At 50.5% G+C, this 17838-nt stretch overlaps 1 protein-coding gene across 5 annotated transcripts in view; it reads left to right on the top strand.

Annotated features, from left to right (window-relative positions):
• The window catches only part of TBC1D16 (TBC1 domain family member 16), a 99301-nt gene that overhangs the window by 72593 nt on the left and 8870 nt on the right, over positions 1-17838 (top strand). For 2 of the 5 annotated variants that reach the window (XM_033182492.1, XM_033182494.1), the window contains exons 4-9: positions 10534-10695; positions 12687-12834; positions 13701-13868; positions 14406-14554; positions 15264-15398; positions 16438-16624. In XM_033182492.1, coding sequence (XP_033038383.1) covers positions 10534-10695; positions 12687-12834; positions 13701-13868; positions 14406-14554; positions 15264-15398; positions 16438-16624 — 949 coding nt within the window. Of the gene's footprint in view, positions 1-10533; positions 10696-12686; positions 12835-13684; positions 13869-14405; positions 14555-15263; positions 15399-16437; positions 16625-17838 lie in introns of those variants that run through there. The other 3 variants (XM_033182495.1, XM_033182497.1, XM_033182496.1) reach the window with 3 other exon arrangements.

The raw sequence follows: 17838 nt of genomic DNA, 5'->3' as shown, positions 1-17838 counted from the left end.
GATGAACCCGGAGGACATTATGCTAAGTGACATAAGCCAGTCATGAAAAGACGATACTGTATAATTTCACTGAGATTAGGTGCTAAGAGTAGTAGTCAGATTCACTGAGACAGACAGTTGATTTTGCTTGGCGTGTGAGGGTGGCAATGGGAAGTTAATGGGCTTTTTTTTTTTTTTTTTTTTTGAGATGGAGTCCCACTCTATCACCCAGGCTGCAGTACAGTGGCATGATCTCGACTCACGGCAACCTCCAACTCCTGAGTTCAAGCACTTCTCCTGCCTCAGTCTTCCCCAAGTAGCTGGGATTACAGGCACCCACTACCATGCCTGGCTAATTTTTTTTTTTTTTTGAGACGGAATTTTGCTCTCGTTGCCCAGGCTGGAGTGCAATGATGCGATCCCGGCTCACTGCGATTCTCCTGTCTCAGCCTCCCATGTAGCTGGGATTACAGGCCCATGACACCACACCTGGCTAATTTCTGTGTTTTTAGTAGAGATGGGGTTTCATCATATTGGTCAGGCTGGTCTTGAACTCCTGACCTCAGGTGATCTGCCTGCCTCAGCCTCTCAAAGTGCTGGGATTACAGGCATGAGCCACCGTTAATTCTTGTATTTTTAGTAGAGACGGGATTTGATCATAATGGTCAGGCTGGTCACAAACTCCTGACCTCAAGTGACCCGCCCACCTCAGCCTCCCAGCATGCTGGGATTGCAGGCGTGAGCCACCATGTCTGGCCTGGAAGCTGTTGCTTAATAGGTATAGAGCTTTAGTTTTACAAGATGAAAAGAGTTCTGGAAATGGAAAGTGATGATCATTGCACAACATTAGAAATGTATTTAATACCACTGAACTGTACATTTTAAAAATGGTTGAGATGGGGCCGGACATGGTGGCTCATGGCCTGTAGTCCCAGCACTTTGGGAGGCTGAGGCGGGTGGATCACCTGAGGTCAGGAGATCGAGACCAGCCTGGCCAACGTGATGAAACCCCATCTCTACTAAAAATACAAAAATTAGCTGGACATGGTGGTGCATGCCTATAATCCCAGCTACTTGGGAGGCTGAGGCAGGAGAATTGCTTGAGCCCGGGAGGCGGAGGTTGCAGTGAGCTGAGATCTTGCCACTGTACTCCAGCCTGGGCAACAGAGTGAGACGACCCTGTCTCAAAAAAAAAAAAAAGAGGTTGAGATGGTAAATTTGCTGATGGGTGTATTTTAACACAATAAAATAATAGGAAAAAGGAAAAAAGTTACATCTGCTTTGCATCACTCTAGATTCGTTTGCCTTTCCTAGAATTTTACGTAAATGGGATCATGCAGTACGTGCTCGTTTTTCATCCTGCTTCTTTCAATCAGCGTAATAATTTTTTCTTGTGTCCACGTTGTTGTGTGTTACTGCTGAGTAGTATGCCATGGTATGTACAGGCCACAATTCATTACTGCGTTGGCTGTTGATAAACCCTGGGTTGTTTTCCGTTCTTAGCTATTTTATTTTGTTATTTTATTGTTAATTATAATTATAATTTTAATTTTAATTTTTTTGAGATGGAGTTTTACTCTTCTTGCCCAGGCTGGAGTGCAGTCATGTGATCTTGGCTCACTTCAACCTCCACCTCCAGGGTTCAAGCAATTCTCCTGCCTCAGCCTCCTGAGTAGCTGGAATTACAGGTGCCTGCCACCACGCCCAGCTAATTTTTTGTATTTTTGGTAGATACAGCGTTTTACCATGTTGGTCACGCTGGTCTCAAACTCCAGACCTCAGGTGATCCACCGGCCTCGGCCTCCCAAAGTGCTGGGATTACAGGCATGAGCCACTGTGCCCGGCCAGTTCTTAGCTATTTTAGATAATGCTGTTACAAACATTTATGTGCAAGTCTTTGCATGTGGACATAACGTTTTTCTCTTGGTAAATACTTGGGAATGGAATAACTGGAAACAGGCATGTGTTTAATTTTTAAGATATTGCTGAGCTGTTTTCCTAAAGTGATTGTGCCACGTTGCATTCCCACCAGCAGTTCGTGAGAGTTCCACTTCCTCCATGTCCTCAGCAACACTTGCTATAATCAGTCTTATCCACTGTAGCCATTGTAATAGGTGAGTAAGAGTATCTCATTGTGGTTTTAATTTGCATTTCCCTGACTACAAAGGATGCTGAGTATCTTCTCATGTAGGTTTTTGTGTCTGGCTTCTTTCACTTAATACATCTGAGATGCCTCCATGTCGTCATGCATATCAGCAGTTTGTTCCTTTTTATTGCTGAGGCATATGTATTCCCTTGTTCAGATGTACCATTGTTTAGCCATTCACCAGTTGAAAGACGTTTGTGTTGTTTCTTGTTTTTTGCAATGATGAATAAAACTGCTATAAACATTCACACACAGATTTCGTGTGAACATTTTCCATGTATTTTGGGTAAACACCTGGGGGGGATTGCTGAGTCATATGGTAGGGGTGTGTTTGACTTTATAAGACACTGCCAAACAGTTTTCCAGAAAGGTTCTATCATTTGACTTCCCGTCACATGGTAGGGGAGCTCCGTTACTCTCGCCTCCTGGCCAGCACTCAGTTCAGTTTCATTCCTTTGGGGTTTTTTGTTTTTTTGGTTTTTTGTTTTGTGGGGTTTTATTGAGAGTCTCACTCTGTCGCTCGGGCTGAAGTGCAGTGGCATGATGTTGGCTCACTGCAACCTCGCTTCCGGAGTTCAAGTGATTCTCCTGCCTCAGCCTCCAGAGTAGCTGGGATTACAGGGGTGCGCCACCACGCCCGCAAATTTTTTGTATTTTTAGCAGAAACAGGATTTCACCATGTTGCCCAGGCTGGTCTTGAACACCTGAGCTCAGGTGACCTGCCCGCCTCGGCTTCCCAAAGTGCTGGGATTACAAACTTGAGCTGCCTTGCTCACGGCCTCATTAATTTGTTTTTCAGTCATTCCAATAGATGCGTGGTGGATCACGTCATGTTCCTTTAGATTGCATTGAGGTTTCTATTTGCGTTTCTCTAATAATGAATGATGTTGAGCACCTTTTCATATGCTTCTTGGCCATCTGAATATCCTCTTTGGTGAAATGTCTTTTCAAATATTTTGCCCATTTTTGGATTGTGTTTTCTTATTACTAAGTTTTGAGGACCTTTTCTATATTCTGTATAGAATGATGATTTAAAACATACTACTGATTTATATGATAAACCCTTTATCATATAAGCATTTGGCAAATATCTTTTTCCCAGTCTGTGGCTTATCTTTTTTATTTTCTTAATAATATCTCTTAGAGAATAGAAGGTTTCCATTTTAATGAAGATTAATTTTTTTTTTTTTCCACTTATGGTCGTATGTTGGTGCCTGGTCTAAGAAACCTTTGTCTAACAATACTATTGTATTTTAAGAGTTTCTTATACATACTCTGGATACAAGTTTTTTATTGACTATATGTTTTGTGAATATTTTCTCCCAGTCTGTGACTTGCATTTTTGTTTCCTTTAATGGAGTATTTTGATGAAAAAAAGTCTTTAATTTTCCAGTTTATTGTTTCCTTTACAGTTTGTGTTTTTTGTGTTCTATTTAAGAAACCTGGGCCTGTTCTAAGGTTACACAGGTTTTCTCTTACAGATTCTTCTGGAAGTTTCCTGTTTTAGGTTTCACATCTAGGTCTGTGATCCGTTTTGAGTTAATTTGGGGGAGTGATGGGAGAAAAGAGTTGATGTCCATTTTTTTCATGCAGATATCCTGTTGATCCAGTATCGTTTGATGAAAAGCCATCCTTTCTCCCCTGAATTGTCTTTGCACTTTTGTAAATAATCAGTTGATATTTTTGGACTCTGTTATGTTCCATTGATTATTTGCCTATTTCACCATAGTTATCTTTTCACCAATACCAAACTATCTTGATGATAGCTATGTAGGTCTCAAAATCAGATGAATCCTCCAACTTTATGCTTCTTTTTTATAGTCGCTCTGGTTATACGAGCTCAAAATTTTGGGGTCAGCTTATCAATTTTAGTAAAACTTCCTGTTGGAATTTTGATTGGGCTTGTGGTGAATCTATAGATCAGTCTGGCAAGATTGTCATCTTAACCGTGTTGACAGTTTTATTCCATGGACATGGTGCATCTCTCCATTTCCTAAGATCCTATTTGCCTTATCTCGGCAATTTTTATGTTTTTCAGTATGACGTTCTTGAATGTCTTTTGTCAGGCCTATTCCTAAGTGTTTCATATGGGGATTTTTTTGCTACTGTAAATTTAATGTTTTATTTATTTCATGTTCCAATTGTGCATTGCTACTGTTTAAGAATACAATTAATTTTTCTCTGTTAACCTTTATCTTGCAGTTTTATGAAATTCAGTTATTAGTTTTAAAGATTGTTTTATAAATTCCAGGAGGTTTTTCAGGTGAACAGTTGTATCAGCTGAAAACAGGGACAGTTTTATTCCTTCTTTTCCGGTCTTTATGCATTTTATTTCCTTTTCTTGTCTGATGCAGAGGCCAGGGCCTCTGTGAGAACATGGACTAGAAGTGGTGGGAGCAGGCATTCTTATCGTGTTCCTGCTCTTGGGGGAAAACAATTCCATCTTTTACCATTAAGTATGATGCTGATGGTGGAATATCTGTGGGTGCCTTTATCAGTTTGAGGCGCTTCTCTTCCATTCCTAGTTTGTAGATGGTTTTGTCATAAATGAGCATTCGATTTTTCTCGAATGCTTTTCTGCATCTATGCATGTATGCCTTTATTGTGGGAACCTCTGGCTATTTCCTTAGGACTCATTCCTAGAAATGAAAGTGAAAAGTCAAAATGGATAAACATTTTTAAGCCTTTGGCATCTTGTTTCCAAATTGCCATTCAGAAATATTTGGTCAGGGCCGGGCATGGTGGCTCACACCTGTGATCCCAGCACTTTGGGAGGCTGAGGCAGGTGGATCACGAGGTCAGGAGTTCCAGACGAGCCTGACCAACATGGTGAAACCCCATCTCTACTAAAAATACAAAAATTAGCCAGGCATGGGGGCAGGCGCCTGTAATCCCAGCTACTCGGGAGGCTGAGGCAGGAGAATCGCTTGAACCCGTGAGGCGGAGGTTGCAGTGAACCAAGATCGTGCCATTGCACTTCAGCCTGGGCAACAAGAGCAAAAAACTCCATCTCAGAAAAAAAAAAAAAAAAATTGGTCAGTTTCTATTCTTCCTCCCCCTGAGCTGGACGAGAATGTCTGTTTCCCCAAATCCTTTACCACACTGGATTTTATAATTTGTTAATTGATGCCAATTTCATAAACCACCCCCCCACCATGCTATCCTGTTTTTATTTCCATTTATTGCGTTACCCTGGGCCTGGACATTTTATTCATTGTTTGTATTTATTCTCTACTAAATTTTTTATTTTCCTTTTGCCAGTTTTCTGTTGGGCATTTATATTTTTCTTTTTAATTTACATACTTTTTTGCATATTAAAGATGTTAATCTTTATCATATGTATGTCCCAGTTTCTTCGGCTATTCATTTGGTTTTGTTGGGGTTTTTTTTCAAGTAGATTTTGTTTTTTGGAACTGTTTTAGATTCACAGCAAAACTGAGTGAAGAGTACAGAGAATTCTCATCCACCCCCTCCCCCCACACGCACAGCCTCCCCCACCAGAGTGGGACTCGTGTTACAACTCACAAGCCCACACGTCATTGTCACCCAGAGTCCATAGTTTGTGTCGGCATTCACACTCCGTCTTGTACGTCCTATGGGTCTGGACAAGTGTATAATGACACATGTCACCGTGACCACTCTGGTGTCATACCGGTGTGTCACTGCCCCAGAAGTTCTCCGTGCTTCACCTTCCTACCTCCCCACCAGCTCCGGGCAACCACTGATCTTGTCACTGTCTCCATGGTTTTGCCTTTTCCAGAGTGTCCTACAATTGGAGTCCCACAGGGTGCAGCCTTGTCACACTGGGTCCCTTCGCTTAGTAAACCCCTTCGTAAGACTCGTCGCAGCTCCCCCATGGTGCTTCACAGCTTGACAGCTCATTTCTTTTTAATGATGAGTAATGTATTCCCTTGTCTGGCTGTACCACAGTTATTTAAACTTATTTATCCATTCACTACCAAAGGACGTCTTGGTGGCTTCCAGGTTTTGGCAGTTATGGGGGACCACCAAAGGGGTGTCATTCTTTCCAGCCTCCTCTCCCATCACAGCCTCCTTTCCCAACCCAGCACCCCAAGCACACCCTGCCCACTCCTCCAGTACCTACAAGTCCCTCCCAGCATACCGTGTCCCGCTCACTGAACGGGGCACGCCAAAGTTTCCAGAAACCAGACAGAACACAGAGACTCGCCTTGGCAGTCACGGGTGGAAGGCCCCCTCCCTGCTGCTGTGGCCAGAGAAGGCTGGTCCCCTGGAGGGTCAGCGCCCATTTCTATCCAGGCAAGAGTCCCGGATACTGGGGCCACCGCACACCTCCCCCAGCAACGTGCCTCCGGGCAGAAGTTGGCTTAAACCCTCTCACAACCCCTTAGGGGCAAATTATTTGCATTAATTAATTGATTGATTCATTAATTCAGGACACTGTGCTTGGGACCTACAGCTGGGTTCCCATCGACTTTTTGTTCAGCAACCTCAAAAGGCTCAGGACAAAGAAAAGCAAGAGGAAAGTTAGCAGTTTAGATATTTTAAATAATGCTAAAATCTGGCCCTGGTGTCTCTAACCTTGAGAAGCACAGCTCAATATGTTTGAAGGTTTCTTCCCCCACCTCAAGCTTTTTCTGAGAGCTGGCCTGTCCTGCGTGTGTCAGTGATCTATTGCTATGGAACAAATCACCCTCAAACTTAGCAACTTAAAGCAACCACCAGGCCCGGTGCAGTGGCTCACACCTGTAGTCCCAGCACTTTGGGAGGCCAAGGCGGATGGATCACTTGAGCTCAGGAGTTTGAGACCAGCCTGGGCAATATGGCAAAACCCCGTCTCTATAAAAAATACAAAAATTAGCCGAGTGTGGTGGTGAGTGCCTGTAGTCCCAGCTACTTGGGAGGCTGAGGCTGGAGGATCGCTTGAGCCTGGGAGGTTGAGGCTGCAGTGAGTTGTGTTTGCGCCACCGCAGTTCAGCCAAGGGGATAGAGAGAGACCTTGTCTTTAAAAAACAAACAAAAAAACACTTCTTTGCTCACAGGCCTTTGGTTTGGGCTGGGCTGGGACAGGCTGGTCTGCTGGGCTCCCTGGAGTTCACTCAGGTCGCTGCAGCCACCAGGAGGCTTGGTTGGGTGGAGGGTCTGGAATGGCCTCTGTTGACAGGCGTTGGGGCTCTGGTGCTGACTGCCAGTTGTGTGTGTCTCTCATGAACTCTTGTCTGTCTGTCTTGCCTGTGCCAAGAGGGAGAGTGAGGGGCTGCCCAGGCCCCAGAACTCGCCTAACATCATGTTTGCTACATACTATTGGTCAAAAAAGGCCCACCTAGATTCAGGGGTGGAGAGACAGGTGCTATCCTTGATAAGATGAGCTGTGAAGAATTTGAGGCCATTTCAAATCTCTATCTCTGTATCTGACGTGGCATAGTTTACTGTGGTGGAGAGAGAACCCAGTTTTTGTGTTTTCCAGTGATATTACTGACTTTTTTTCATTATTGCTTTTACATTTTGGTGGTCTTCAGAAAATGATAGAAATGAAGAACTGCTACATTTCTTAAAGTTTAGCATCTTCTAGTTTTATGTATGAGATATTTTTAACGTAATAGCATCTTGGGAGTTATTGCCTGCAAAACCCATCCTTTCGGTTTTAATGCATCACATAATTTTATGAACAAGCTAAATTATTTGGAGCATATATGAATATTCTTAAAACCAAATTGCTTTACGTGTGTAGAAAGATAAGCAAAAATAAAACACTGTACATATTTCATTTTCCCTGTAGTTTATTTTCTTTAAACATTTTTTTCTGACTTCAAAATTCCTAGACACTTTACATTTTCACTTCAGGCATGACTGTTAAATGGCTGTGTGTTCTGTGCCAAGCCAGGGCCGGGAGCTGAAGATGAAGAGACACGATGCAGCCCCCACTCCACAGCAGCCTTGAGGGGCACCAGACCTCGTCCTCCATGACCACACAGGGGACCTGCCAGACGTACCCCAATTAAAGCGAACTGAGGTCTCCATCACCTTCCCTCTAGTTGGAGCCTATGGAACCCAGCTGTAGGTCCCAAGCACAGTGTCCTGAATTAATGAATCAATCAATTAATTAGTGCAAATAATTTGCCCCTAAGGGGTTGTGAGAGGGTTTAAGCCAACTTCTGCCCGGAGGCACGTTGCTGGGGGAGGTGTGCGGTGGCCCCTGTGTCCGGGACTCTTGCCTGATTTGAAATCGGCTCTGGCCCTCCAGGGGACCAGCCTTCTCTGGCCACAGCAGTAGGGAGGGGGCCTTCCACCCGTGACTGCCAAGGCGAGTCTCTGTGTTCTGTCTGGTTTCTGGGAACCTTGGCCTGCCCCGTACGGTGAGGGGGACACAGTGTGCTGGGAGGGACACGCAGGTTCAGGGGATTCTGCCGTTGGGTGTGGTAAGAAGGCTGGGGGAGGAGGCCGGAAAGGATACCACCCTCTAATGGCCCCACCCGGTGGGTCAGGCCGGCGGGCAGCACGCGGGGCAGCAGCTCTCCCAGCCACAGCAGCCCCCGCGGTTCAGTGAGATGATGAAAGGGGGCACCCGTGGGTGCGGTGGGGCCTCAGACCCGAGACCTGCCCTGTGTTGTGAGCCACGATTCCGAAGCACAGCTCCCACAGGGTCAGAGGTCAGCTTAAGAAGATTTCGGGAGCCCTTGGCCTTCTGGGCCTGTCCATGGCGCAGCCACAGCAGTTCGGGCGATGGGCCCATGTGCCCATCTCTGATCTAGTTTTACCTGACTCCGTTTCCTTGAGAGCCCAGGGACCCCAGCAGTGGGAGGACCTGTTCAGCTGACTTTCTTAGGCAGGTGGGGAAGAAAGGCCGCCTTCCACTCGCCAGGCCCAGGGCTGTGCCTGACGCCGTAGAGGGTTCTAGAAAGGCCAGTCAGGTTTCTCTCTTCGAAGCTCCAGGTGGGAAGGGATTGTGCTGGAACCCTCCAAAGGAGCTTTGTTTACTTAGACCTGATGCTTCTTGGAGGAGGAAGTGCTTCTGGATTGATTGCCTGCAACACTTTATGTTCTGAGCTCAAACAGGAAGGCAGGCGCAGTGAATGCAGCTGAGTCTCTGTGGGACGCTGCAGTTGGGGTCCAGAACTGAGTCTTGCCTTTACTCTGGTTTTATTTTAGCAGGCATTTGCTAAACATTACTATTAAATCTCAAGAGAGGGTTGGGCACAATGGCTCATGCCTGTAATCCCAGCACTTTGGGAGGCCGAGGCGGGCGGATCACCTGATGTCAGGAGGTCAAGACTAGCCTGATCAACGTGGTGAAACCCTGTCTGTACTAAAAATATAACATTAGCCAGTCATGGTGACAGACGCCTATAATCCCAGCTACTCGGGAGGCTGAGGCAGGAGAATCACTTGAACCCGGAAGGCAGAGGTTGAAGTGAGCCGAGATCGCGCCACTGCACTCCAGCCTGGGTGACAGAGCGAGACTCTGTCTCAAAAAAAAAAAAAAAAAAGAAAAGAAAAAATCTCAAGAGACAGGATTTAACCTGTGATGTGGCTGAATCCGTATAATAAAATATTTAGCAATTTGGAATATAACAAACTCATAAAAAATAACAGAATAAATGGGTTTGTCCTGCTGAACTGCAGACAGCTCCACCATATGCTCTGGTGAGAACATGGGCCACAAAGCTTAGATTCTAATCTCAGCTCCACCACTTGCCAGCTGTGTGACCTTGGGCAAGTTACTTAACCTCTCTGGGCCTCAGTTGCCTCTTCTTTACAGTGGGGTAATACCACTATTCATTTTAGAGGATTTTTGTGAAGATTAAATGCAATAAAAGCACCTGAGAAGCATTAGCTCAGGGCCAGGCCCATAGTCAGTGTTTTCATAAATGCTCGTGACGTTATTAATAGTACTGAAAACTCAAATGTTTCCTAACCAAAGCCTAAACTGAACCAGTACTTTTCAGGAGCACAGTGAGCTGGTTTAAACCGTGGCGGAAGCCCCATGCTATCTAAAATCATCACAAAACAGCTACTTTCAGTAAAGCGCAGCCCCATGCTGTAGGGAAACCAAGCCTTGTTATTCTCCTCCCTTTACCCATGGGGAAACGAAAGCTGAGAGAGGCTTGGTGGCTTGGCCAAGGTCACCCAGCGAGGAACCCCAGTCAATGTGATCTTGGCTCTCGCACGATGACGACTTACTGCCTCTATTGAAGTGGAATGGAATTTGATCATGAAAATGCTTTCCCATCCAAGTGGAAGTAGAACTGTGCAGTGGGGTTCATCCATGCCTTCATTCACAGGTGTTTACAGGGCATATTCAGTCGTGCCTGTATGTGTGTTTACGCTTGTTGCGTAGGTTTAAATGACTTTCCCCATGTCCCCTGTCCCCCTCTGGGTGGTGTGGGCAGGGAGATGTGTGGCCATTATCACATGACCTGTTCCACCAGCCCCCCGTCCAGCTCCGACACCGGCCTGCGGTTCCCGGACAGCAACGGCCTCCTGCAGACCCCGCGCTGGGACGAGCCGCAGCGGGTGTGCGCCCTAGAGCAGATCTGTGGCGTGTTCCGCGTGGACCTGGGCCACATGCGCTCCCTCCGCCTTTTCTTCAGGTAGGAAGCATCTCTGGGCGCCTCCTGGGATTTGGTCTGTGTGTGCTTGCTTTCCCTGGCAGCCTGTGCTTTGTGGCCGGCGCAGTGCACGGCGTGGGGACACAGGGCCCTGGATGGAGTCTTCCCAAGCGTCTGCCTTCCTCCCTCACTGATCTTGTGGGCAGCGGTTCCCCACTGCAGCTCCCTGGCAGTTCTCAGGCCAGGTGAGCTACCAAACTCATTCCCCTACCTTCAGCATGATGGTAGCCAGCGACTGCTTGCAACTCTGGCTTGGGAGAAGAAAGCAAACCAGGACAGAGAGTAGCAGCTGCAGGCCTCTCTGATCCCTGGGAGATGCTCTGGGCAGAGAGTAGCAGCTGCAGGCCTCTCTGATCCGTGGGAGATGCTCTGGGCAGAGAGTAGCAGCTGCAGGCCTCTCTGATCCCTGGGAGATGCTCTGGGCAGAGAGTAGCAGCTGCAGGCCTCTCTGATCCCTGGGAGATGCTCTGGGCAGAGAGTAGCAGCTGCAGGCCTCTCTGATCCCTGGGAGATGCTCTGGCAGAGAGTAGCAGCTGCAGGCCTCTCTGATCCGTGGGAGATGCTCTGGGCAGAGAGTAGCAGCTGCAGGCCTCTCTGATCCCTGGGAGATGCTCTGGGCAGAGAGTAGCAGCTGCAGGCCTCTCTGATCCGTGGGAGATGCTCTGGGCAGAGAGTAGCAGCTGCAGGCCTCTCTGATCCCTGGGAGATGCTCTGGGCAGAGAGTAGCAGCTGCAGCCTCTCTGATCCCTGGGAGATGCTCTGGGCAGACAGCAGCAGCTGCAGGCCTCTCTGATCCCTGGGAGATGCTCTGGGCAGAGAGTAGCAGCTGCAGGCCTCTCTGATCCGTGGGAGATGCTCTGGGCAGAGAGTAGCAGCTGCAGGCCTCTCTGATCCCTGGGAGATGCTCTGGGCAGAGAGTAGCAGCTGCAGGCCTCTCTGATCCCTGGGAGATGCTCTGGGCAGAGAGTAGCAGCTGCAGGCCTCTCTGATCCCTGGGAGATGCTCTGGGCAGAGAGTAGCAGCTGCGGGCCTCTCTGATCCCTGGGAGATGCTCTGGGCAGAGAGTAGCAGCTGCGGGCCTCTCTGATCCCTGGGAGATGCTCTGGGCAGAGAGCAGCAGCTGCGGGCCTCTCTGATCCCTGGGAGATGCTCTGGGCAGAGAGTAGCAGCTGCGGGCCTCTCTGATCCCTGGGAGATGCTCTGGGCAGAGAGTAGCAGCTGCAGGCCTCTCTGATCCCTGGGAGATGCTCTGGAGCTCGGCCACCTGTGCGGGACAGACCGCAGCTTTCCGGATGGAGGCTCCCTTCCTTTCGTGATGGGTGGGCGATGCCTCGTTTCCTGCAGTCATTCCCCACATCAGATCCTCCTCCTTATAGTCAGGGCTGCCCAGCCGCAGACAGCACCAATAAGAGGCCCGGGCTTAGAAGAAGCCGGCGTGTCCAGAAGCTGGGGGGGTTCCCAGACCCAGAGCCACATTCCAGCCTTTCATCTAAGGGCAGCCGGGGTTGGGCTGACAGCACTGACGGATGTTTAGTGAGTTTCCCTGGAGGGTTCTCCCAGAGTTCCACCCACACGCAATGAAGGAGGTCTGTTCCCAGAAGGTTCTCTTAGCACATGGCCTGCCAGGGCTCAAAACTGGATTCCAGGGCTCTCAGCACTGGGACCCAGGTCTCCCCGACTGCAAGGACCATGTAGCTGGGCAGGTGGTGGTAGGGAGAAGGTCACTCTGGCAGGTCTCTAGAGAGGGGCTCCAGGGCCCCCCAGGAAGGAGTAGTTTTGTCATCTTCAGCAAAGGGGGTGACAGTTTTTGTTCGGTGTAGTTCTGTCCCCTCCCGCCAGCAGCCAACTCCACCAGACTCACTGTTTCGTGCTCCTGATGTTGGCGACAGTGGCCTCTGATTATACTTGGAAATAAAACCCCCGTGTTTATATATTCATCGGGCTTTCCTCTCCCCTCTCCAATGGCCCTTCAGCGATGAGGCCTGCACCAGCGGCCAGCTGGTCGTCGCCAGCCGAGAGAGCCAGTACAAGGTCTTCCACTTCCACCACGGTGGCCTGGACAAGCTGTCCGACGTGTTCCAGCAGTGGAAATACTGCACCGAGATGCAGCTCAAAGACCAGGTAGCCCAGCAGACGCCCCAGACACCCCGCGGTTGACACTTGCCAGCCCCCACGGGCCCCGTCTCCCTCCTGGGTCCTGTGTTGGGTTCCCGGGCCCGGGGGCTTACCGGGTGTGACCCATGGTAGCTTTCGGCCTTCAGAGCAGAAACTTCAGGTTTGAAACCTGTGCCCAGGGCTTTCTGTAAAGTCAGTGCCCTGCACTTGAAAAATCGTGTTTTGACAAGACTTCCTGCCATATTTTGCTCAATCTATGTACAAATGTAATAAGAGCTCTTTAATTATCTGTTTAAGATACTGTATGTGCTTATTAGAAACAGGGCTGACTTTAAAATTCCCTTCCTTCCCACAGAGCCTCCTGCTGGCTTCCCTTATTACAGTAGCATGGCTTTTTTTCCCCCTACATTGAACAACCTTTGATTTTTGAATTAAATGTCAGCTGCAGTTTTGCCCTGGATTCGTGACTGCTCGTGGAGACAATCTGACAGGCTGGCTCCCTGCTCGCAGGACAGCCATCCCTTTGTATGCGGCCAATCACATGTAATTCATTGCAGGCCCTCCCGGCAGAGGGAAGTTAGGCCGAACGAGGCATTAATTCCGTTTTTGCGGCTGGGGTTGGAGAGAGTGGGGGGCGGCGGCACAGTGGGCCGGGGAGGAGAGAGCCGCAGAGGGAAACCGATTTTAAGATGAAGGTATTTTCATTTTAATTGCGCCTAATTACACTCGCCATTTAGGGGTTTGTATGCAAGGGACGGCCCTTGCCCTCCTTTCAGAAGAGAGAGAGGCTTTTAATCCTGGGAAAAGCACCACTGGCCTCTGAAGCCGCACGGCTGAGATCCTGACCTTTGCCCAGTTTTCCTCCCGTTCAGCAGGTCGCCCCCGATAAGACATGCATGCAGTTCTCCATCCGCCGCTCCAAGCTGCCGTCCTCCGAGACGCACCCCGAGGAGAGCATGTACAAGAGGCTCGGCGTCTCTGCCTGGCTCAACCACCTGAACGAGCTGGGCCAGGTGGAGGAGGAGTACAAGCTGCGGAAGGTGAGGTCTGAGCCCTCCCCGCTGGCCCCATGGAGAGCTGGCCGGGAACCGGGAACGAGCAGGAGGGAAGGAGGCCAGGGTCTGGCTGCCCGCCCGCACCCATGGACCACCTCCTTGGGAGAGCCCCGTTTTCTTGTGTGAGGCTCTCTGTGAACACTCCGATAAAGCAATCAAAGCTGCTGCGTTAAAAAAAAAAAAAAAAAAACCTCCCTCGAGGGTTTGGGGGGATACCATGTCAGCCTGCATAGAAGGGTTTGCAGTGAAATGCAGCATTTCCAAAACCAGGGATTAGGCCATGACGTGAGAACGACACGTTAATCTGAGCGCCACCCCGGGGGGGCATTGACATTGAAATGAGCCGGGTTTGTGTCCTGTATGGGAATTGAAGGCCACTGCTTTCCCCTTGTAAATATGTGCAAATTGCAGAGATCTGAATCAAGGCGCACCAAAGCCACCAAAACACGCATCTCTGGGGATTTGGGGGTTCTTTGAGCTGCCCTGTTTTATCCCCTCCCCAACTTTTGCCGCTTCCTCCAGGCCATTTTCTTTGGCGGCATTGATGTGTCAATCCGGGGGGAGGTCTGGCCCTTCCTGCTGCGCTATTACAGCCACGAGTCCACGTCGGAGGAGCGGGAGGCGCTGCGGCTGCAGAAGCGAAAGGAGTACTCTGAGATCCAGCAGAAAAGGTAACCGCCGGGGCCAGCCCGGCCCACCCCGCCGAGCCGCAGAGGAAAATGTCATTTGAAAAGGCAATTTGAGGTGCAATTCAGCATTGATAATATGTTTCGTGACCCATAGCTTCTTTCAAAAATGGGTCTCCCAGGAACGTGAGTGATAGGGTGGGATAAGTGCAGTCATTAAACCAAGCACTCGGGCCTCGGAACTGCGGGGCTCGTTAGCTCACATGTCAAGGTTTTAGAATTCTCGTTCAACAGACTTAACTAGGCGCTGACGTCCCACAGCTGAAGGCTGGGGCTGGGAGCAGGGCCTGGAAGGGTGAAGGTATCCGGAGACTCTGTCCCACTTGGGCTCTGCTACCCCAGGACTGGGGTCAGCTCTCTCTCCAGGAGGCTGGGACTGGGTGAAGCCACTTGGCTGTGCTCAGCTCCCCTCCAGAACACTGGGCCAGGGCCAAGACCTCATTACCCATTGGGCTGCAACTTGTTCTTCTCTCTGGGACGCTGGAGCCTGTGAGGCGGAGTTAATATCAGGGAGAGCCTTGGATACATGCCACACATCCGCCACATCAGGGAGGGTCTGCAGCCGGCAGCAGCCACCCAGCTCCCATCCAGGGAACGGCGGTTGGGAGGAAGCGTGGCTTCCTGGAACGTGTGCACCACACGATGCCTCCGGGTGCCACCCGCTGACCCCGACTCGGTGGTTGGCTCCACACAGGCTCTCCATGACCCCTGAGGAGCACAGAGCGTTCTGGCGCAATGTGCAGTTCACTGTGGACAAAGACGTGGTCCGGACAGATCGGAACAACCAGTTCTTCCGAGGGGAAGACAATCCCAACGTGGAGAGCATGAGGTACTCCCTCCCCGGCCATCTGCACGTCTGCACGTCTCACCTGACCGCCCTGGGAAGTGGTTGAGCCCCCAGCAACTTTCTGCAGGGGCCTCTCTTCCAGGTTCATACGTCAAAGCCCCAGAAGTGAAGGATACGCTACTCATGAGCTACTTCGGTTGGCATCTCAGAGCCATGGCATCCCAGGGAAGCCACCCAGGTCCCTGCCAGTGGGGCCCGCAGAGCCCCTCTATCCCCTGGGCACCACCAAGCCTGTCCTTGCTTGGCTCACACCAACCATGGACCAGCTTCCCCATGCACCCCCTCCATCTCCCCGTGGGTGGTCCTGCAGTCATATAGCCACACAGAGCCAGAGGCTGGCATCTCTGACATTCTGCTGCAGCCTAGCAAATAATTGCACAAAATTAGCAGCCCACAGAAATGTCCCTGCCAGCCCACCCCTTGTCACAGGCAGTCCACCCTTCAGAAAATCAGACCCATGTTCCCCCTTACCCCTGCTCTCAAGGTTCTGGGCCTAGACAGCAACTAATAGCAGGCCATTACCTTTTTTTTTTTTTTTTTTGAGACAGAGTCTTGCTCTGTCATCTAGACTGGAGTGCAGTGATGTGATCTCGGCTCACTGCAACCTCCACTTCCCAGGTTCAACCTATTCTCCTGTCTCAGCCTCCCTAGTAGTTGAGATTACAGGCGTGCACCCCATCATGCCTGGCTAAGTTTTCTATTTTTAGTAGAGACAGGGTTTCACCATGTTGGCCAGGCTAGTGTCGAACTCCTGACCTCAGGTGATCTGCCCACCTCGGCCTCCCAAAGTGCTGGGATTATAGGCATGAGTCACCGCGCCCAGCCAGGCCATTACCTTTTGTAAAGCAAGGGTCTGTGTGTCTGGAACCTAAGCTTGGGCTCTGAAATGATGCAGAGCTGCCTTCCACGGAGATGAAGGCAAGTGAGGGAAGGCGGGGTCTCCAGCTCAGGGCTCTGCGGGCTGGGCAGTGTGCTGTGGTGAGGGTCATCCCCACTGACTGCTGTCTCCACTGTCTCCCAGGAGAATCTTACTGAACTATGCCGTGTACAACCCTGCTGCTGGCTATTCCCAGGGGATGTCGGACCTGGTGGCGCCCATCTTGGCCGAAGTCCTGGATGAATCAGACACCTTCTGGTGCTTTGTGGGTTTGATGCAGAACACGATCTTTGTCAGCTCCCCTCGGGATGAGGACATGGAGAAACAACTGGTGAGGCTCAGAGGATGGGTGCGTCCGAGGGCATGCGAGGGCCGGTGCTGCCTCTCCCCTTGTAGCCAGGGTTGCCATGGTGACGCGTGGTTTGGCTGCTATAGGTCAGTGGGCAGCAAAAACGCCAGGATAGAACTTGCCCGTGGGATATGGGTGACTTAGCCCTGCATCTCCAGGGATGGCCTTCTGACTCCCTGCAGGTCCAGAGGCCGTGTTGTGTGGGCTATTCTGGTGGCCTCCCACCCCTGCATGTGACAACCTGGCCCAAGCTCCCTGGCTGGCAAGGAAGGGGAGGCACCATCACACTCAGCCCCCTCTGAGCTTTAGGAAATGGGTCCTCAGATGTGTCTAAGCTGCTCCCTGCAGAAGTCAACACAGCCAGGGCTTCTGAGTGCGGACAGGAAGAGGAGGGGCTCCTGAAACTCCCTGAGGTCTCCAGGGCAGTCCTCACACCCCACCCCTTCCCTGGGGTGCCCAGCTGTCACGTCTCCCGTCACGGCCTCCTTAAAAGGACCAGCCCTATGTAGACCAAGAAGCACTGAATGTCGGTGATGGGGCTGAGCCCAGCTGGGTAGGGCAGCACCAGAGGGCCAGTATGTGGGACTGAGGCAGGGCACCTGCTCACTGATCTCAGCATGCATCACCCATGTCTACCAAGTACCTGCCGGGTGCAGTCACCAGACATTCACCCTCCCGGCTGGGCCAGGAAACTGGCATTGTGAGCAGAGGACGCTGGGTATTGGGGAACACTGCAGGAGGCGCCCGTGATAAGGACAAGAGGGCTTCTGCACTAGGGACAGCTCCAGGGTGTGTGGGGTCTGGCCCTGAGTGTCGCTAAGGCTGGGCTGAGCAGAGCAGTCCTGGTGGTGGGACTGAGTGACCCGGTCTTCCTGGACCAGTAGTGAGGGAGGAGCTGATGGAGGGCCTTGAAGGCCAGGGCCACAGGGTGTGTCTCATAGAATGAGGGTCCCCACTGCGCAGCCACAGAGCGTGTCTCAGAATGGGGGTCCCCACCCCAGCACACTGAGTATGTCTCATAGAATGGGGATCCCCACCCCCAGGCCACAGAGCATGTCTCAGAATGGGGGTCCCCACCCCAGCACACAGAGTGTGTCTCATAGAACGGGGGGTCCCCACCCCCAGGCCACTGAGCATGTCTCAGAATGGGGGTCCCCACCCCAGCACACAGAGTGTGTCTCATAGAACGGGGGGTC

The sequence above is a fragment of the Trachypithecus francoisi genome, unplaced genomic scaffold (genome assembly GCF_009764315.1).
Source record: "Trachypithecus francoisi isolate TF-2019V2 unplaced genomic scaffold, Tfra_2.0 Lachesis_group20, whole genome shotgun sequence".
Classification (NCBI taxonomy): domain Eukaryota; kingdom Metazoa; phylum Chordata; class Mammalia; order Primates; family Cercopithecidae; genus Trachypithecus; species Trachypithecus francoisi.
The sequence above is the reverse complement of the archived record's forward strand: the minus strand, read 5'-3'. Positions and strand labels throughout refer to the sequence as shown.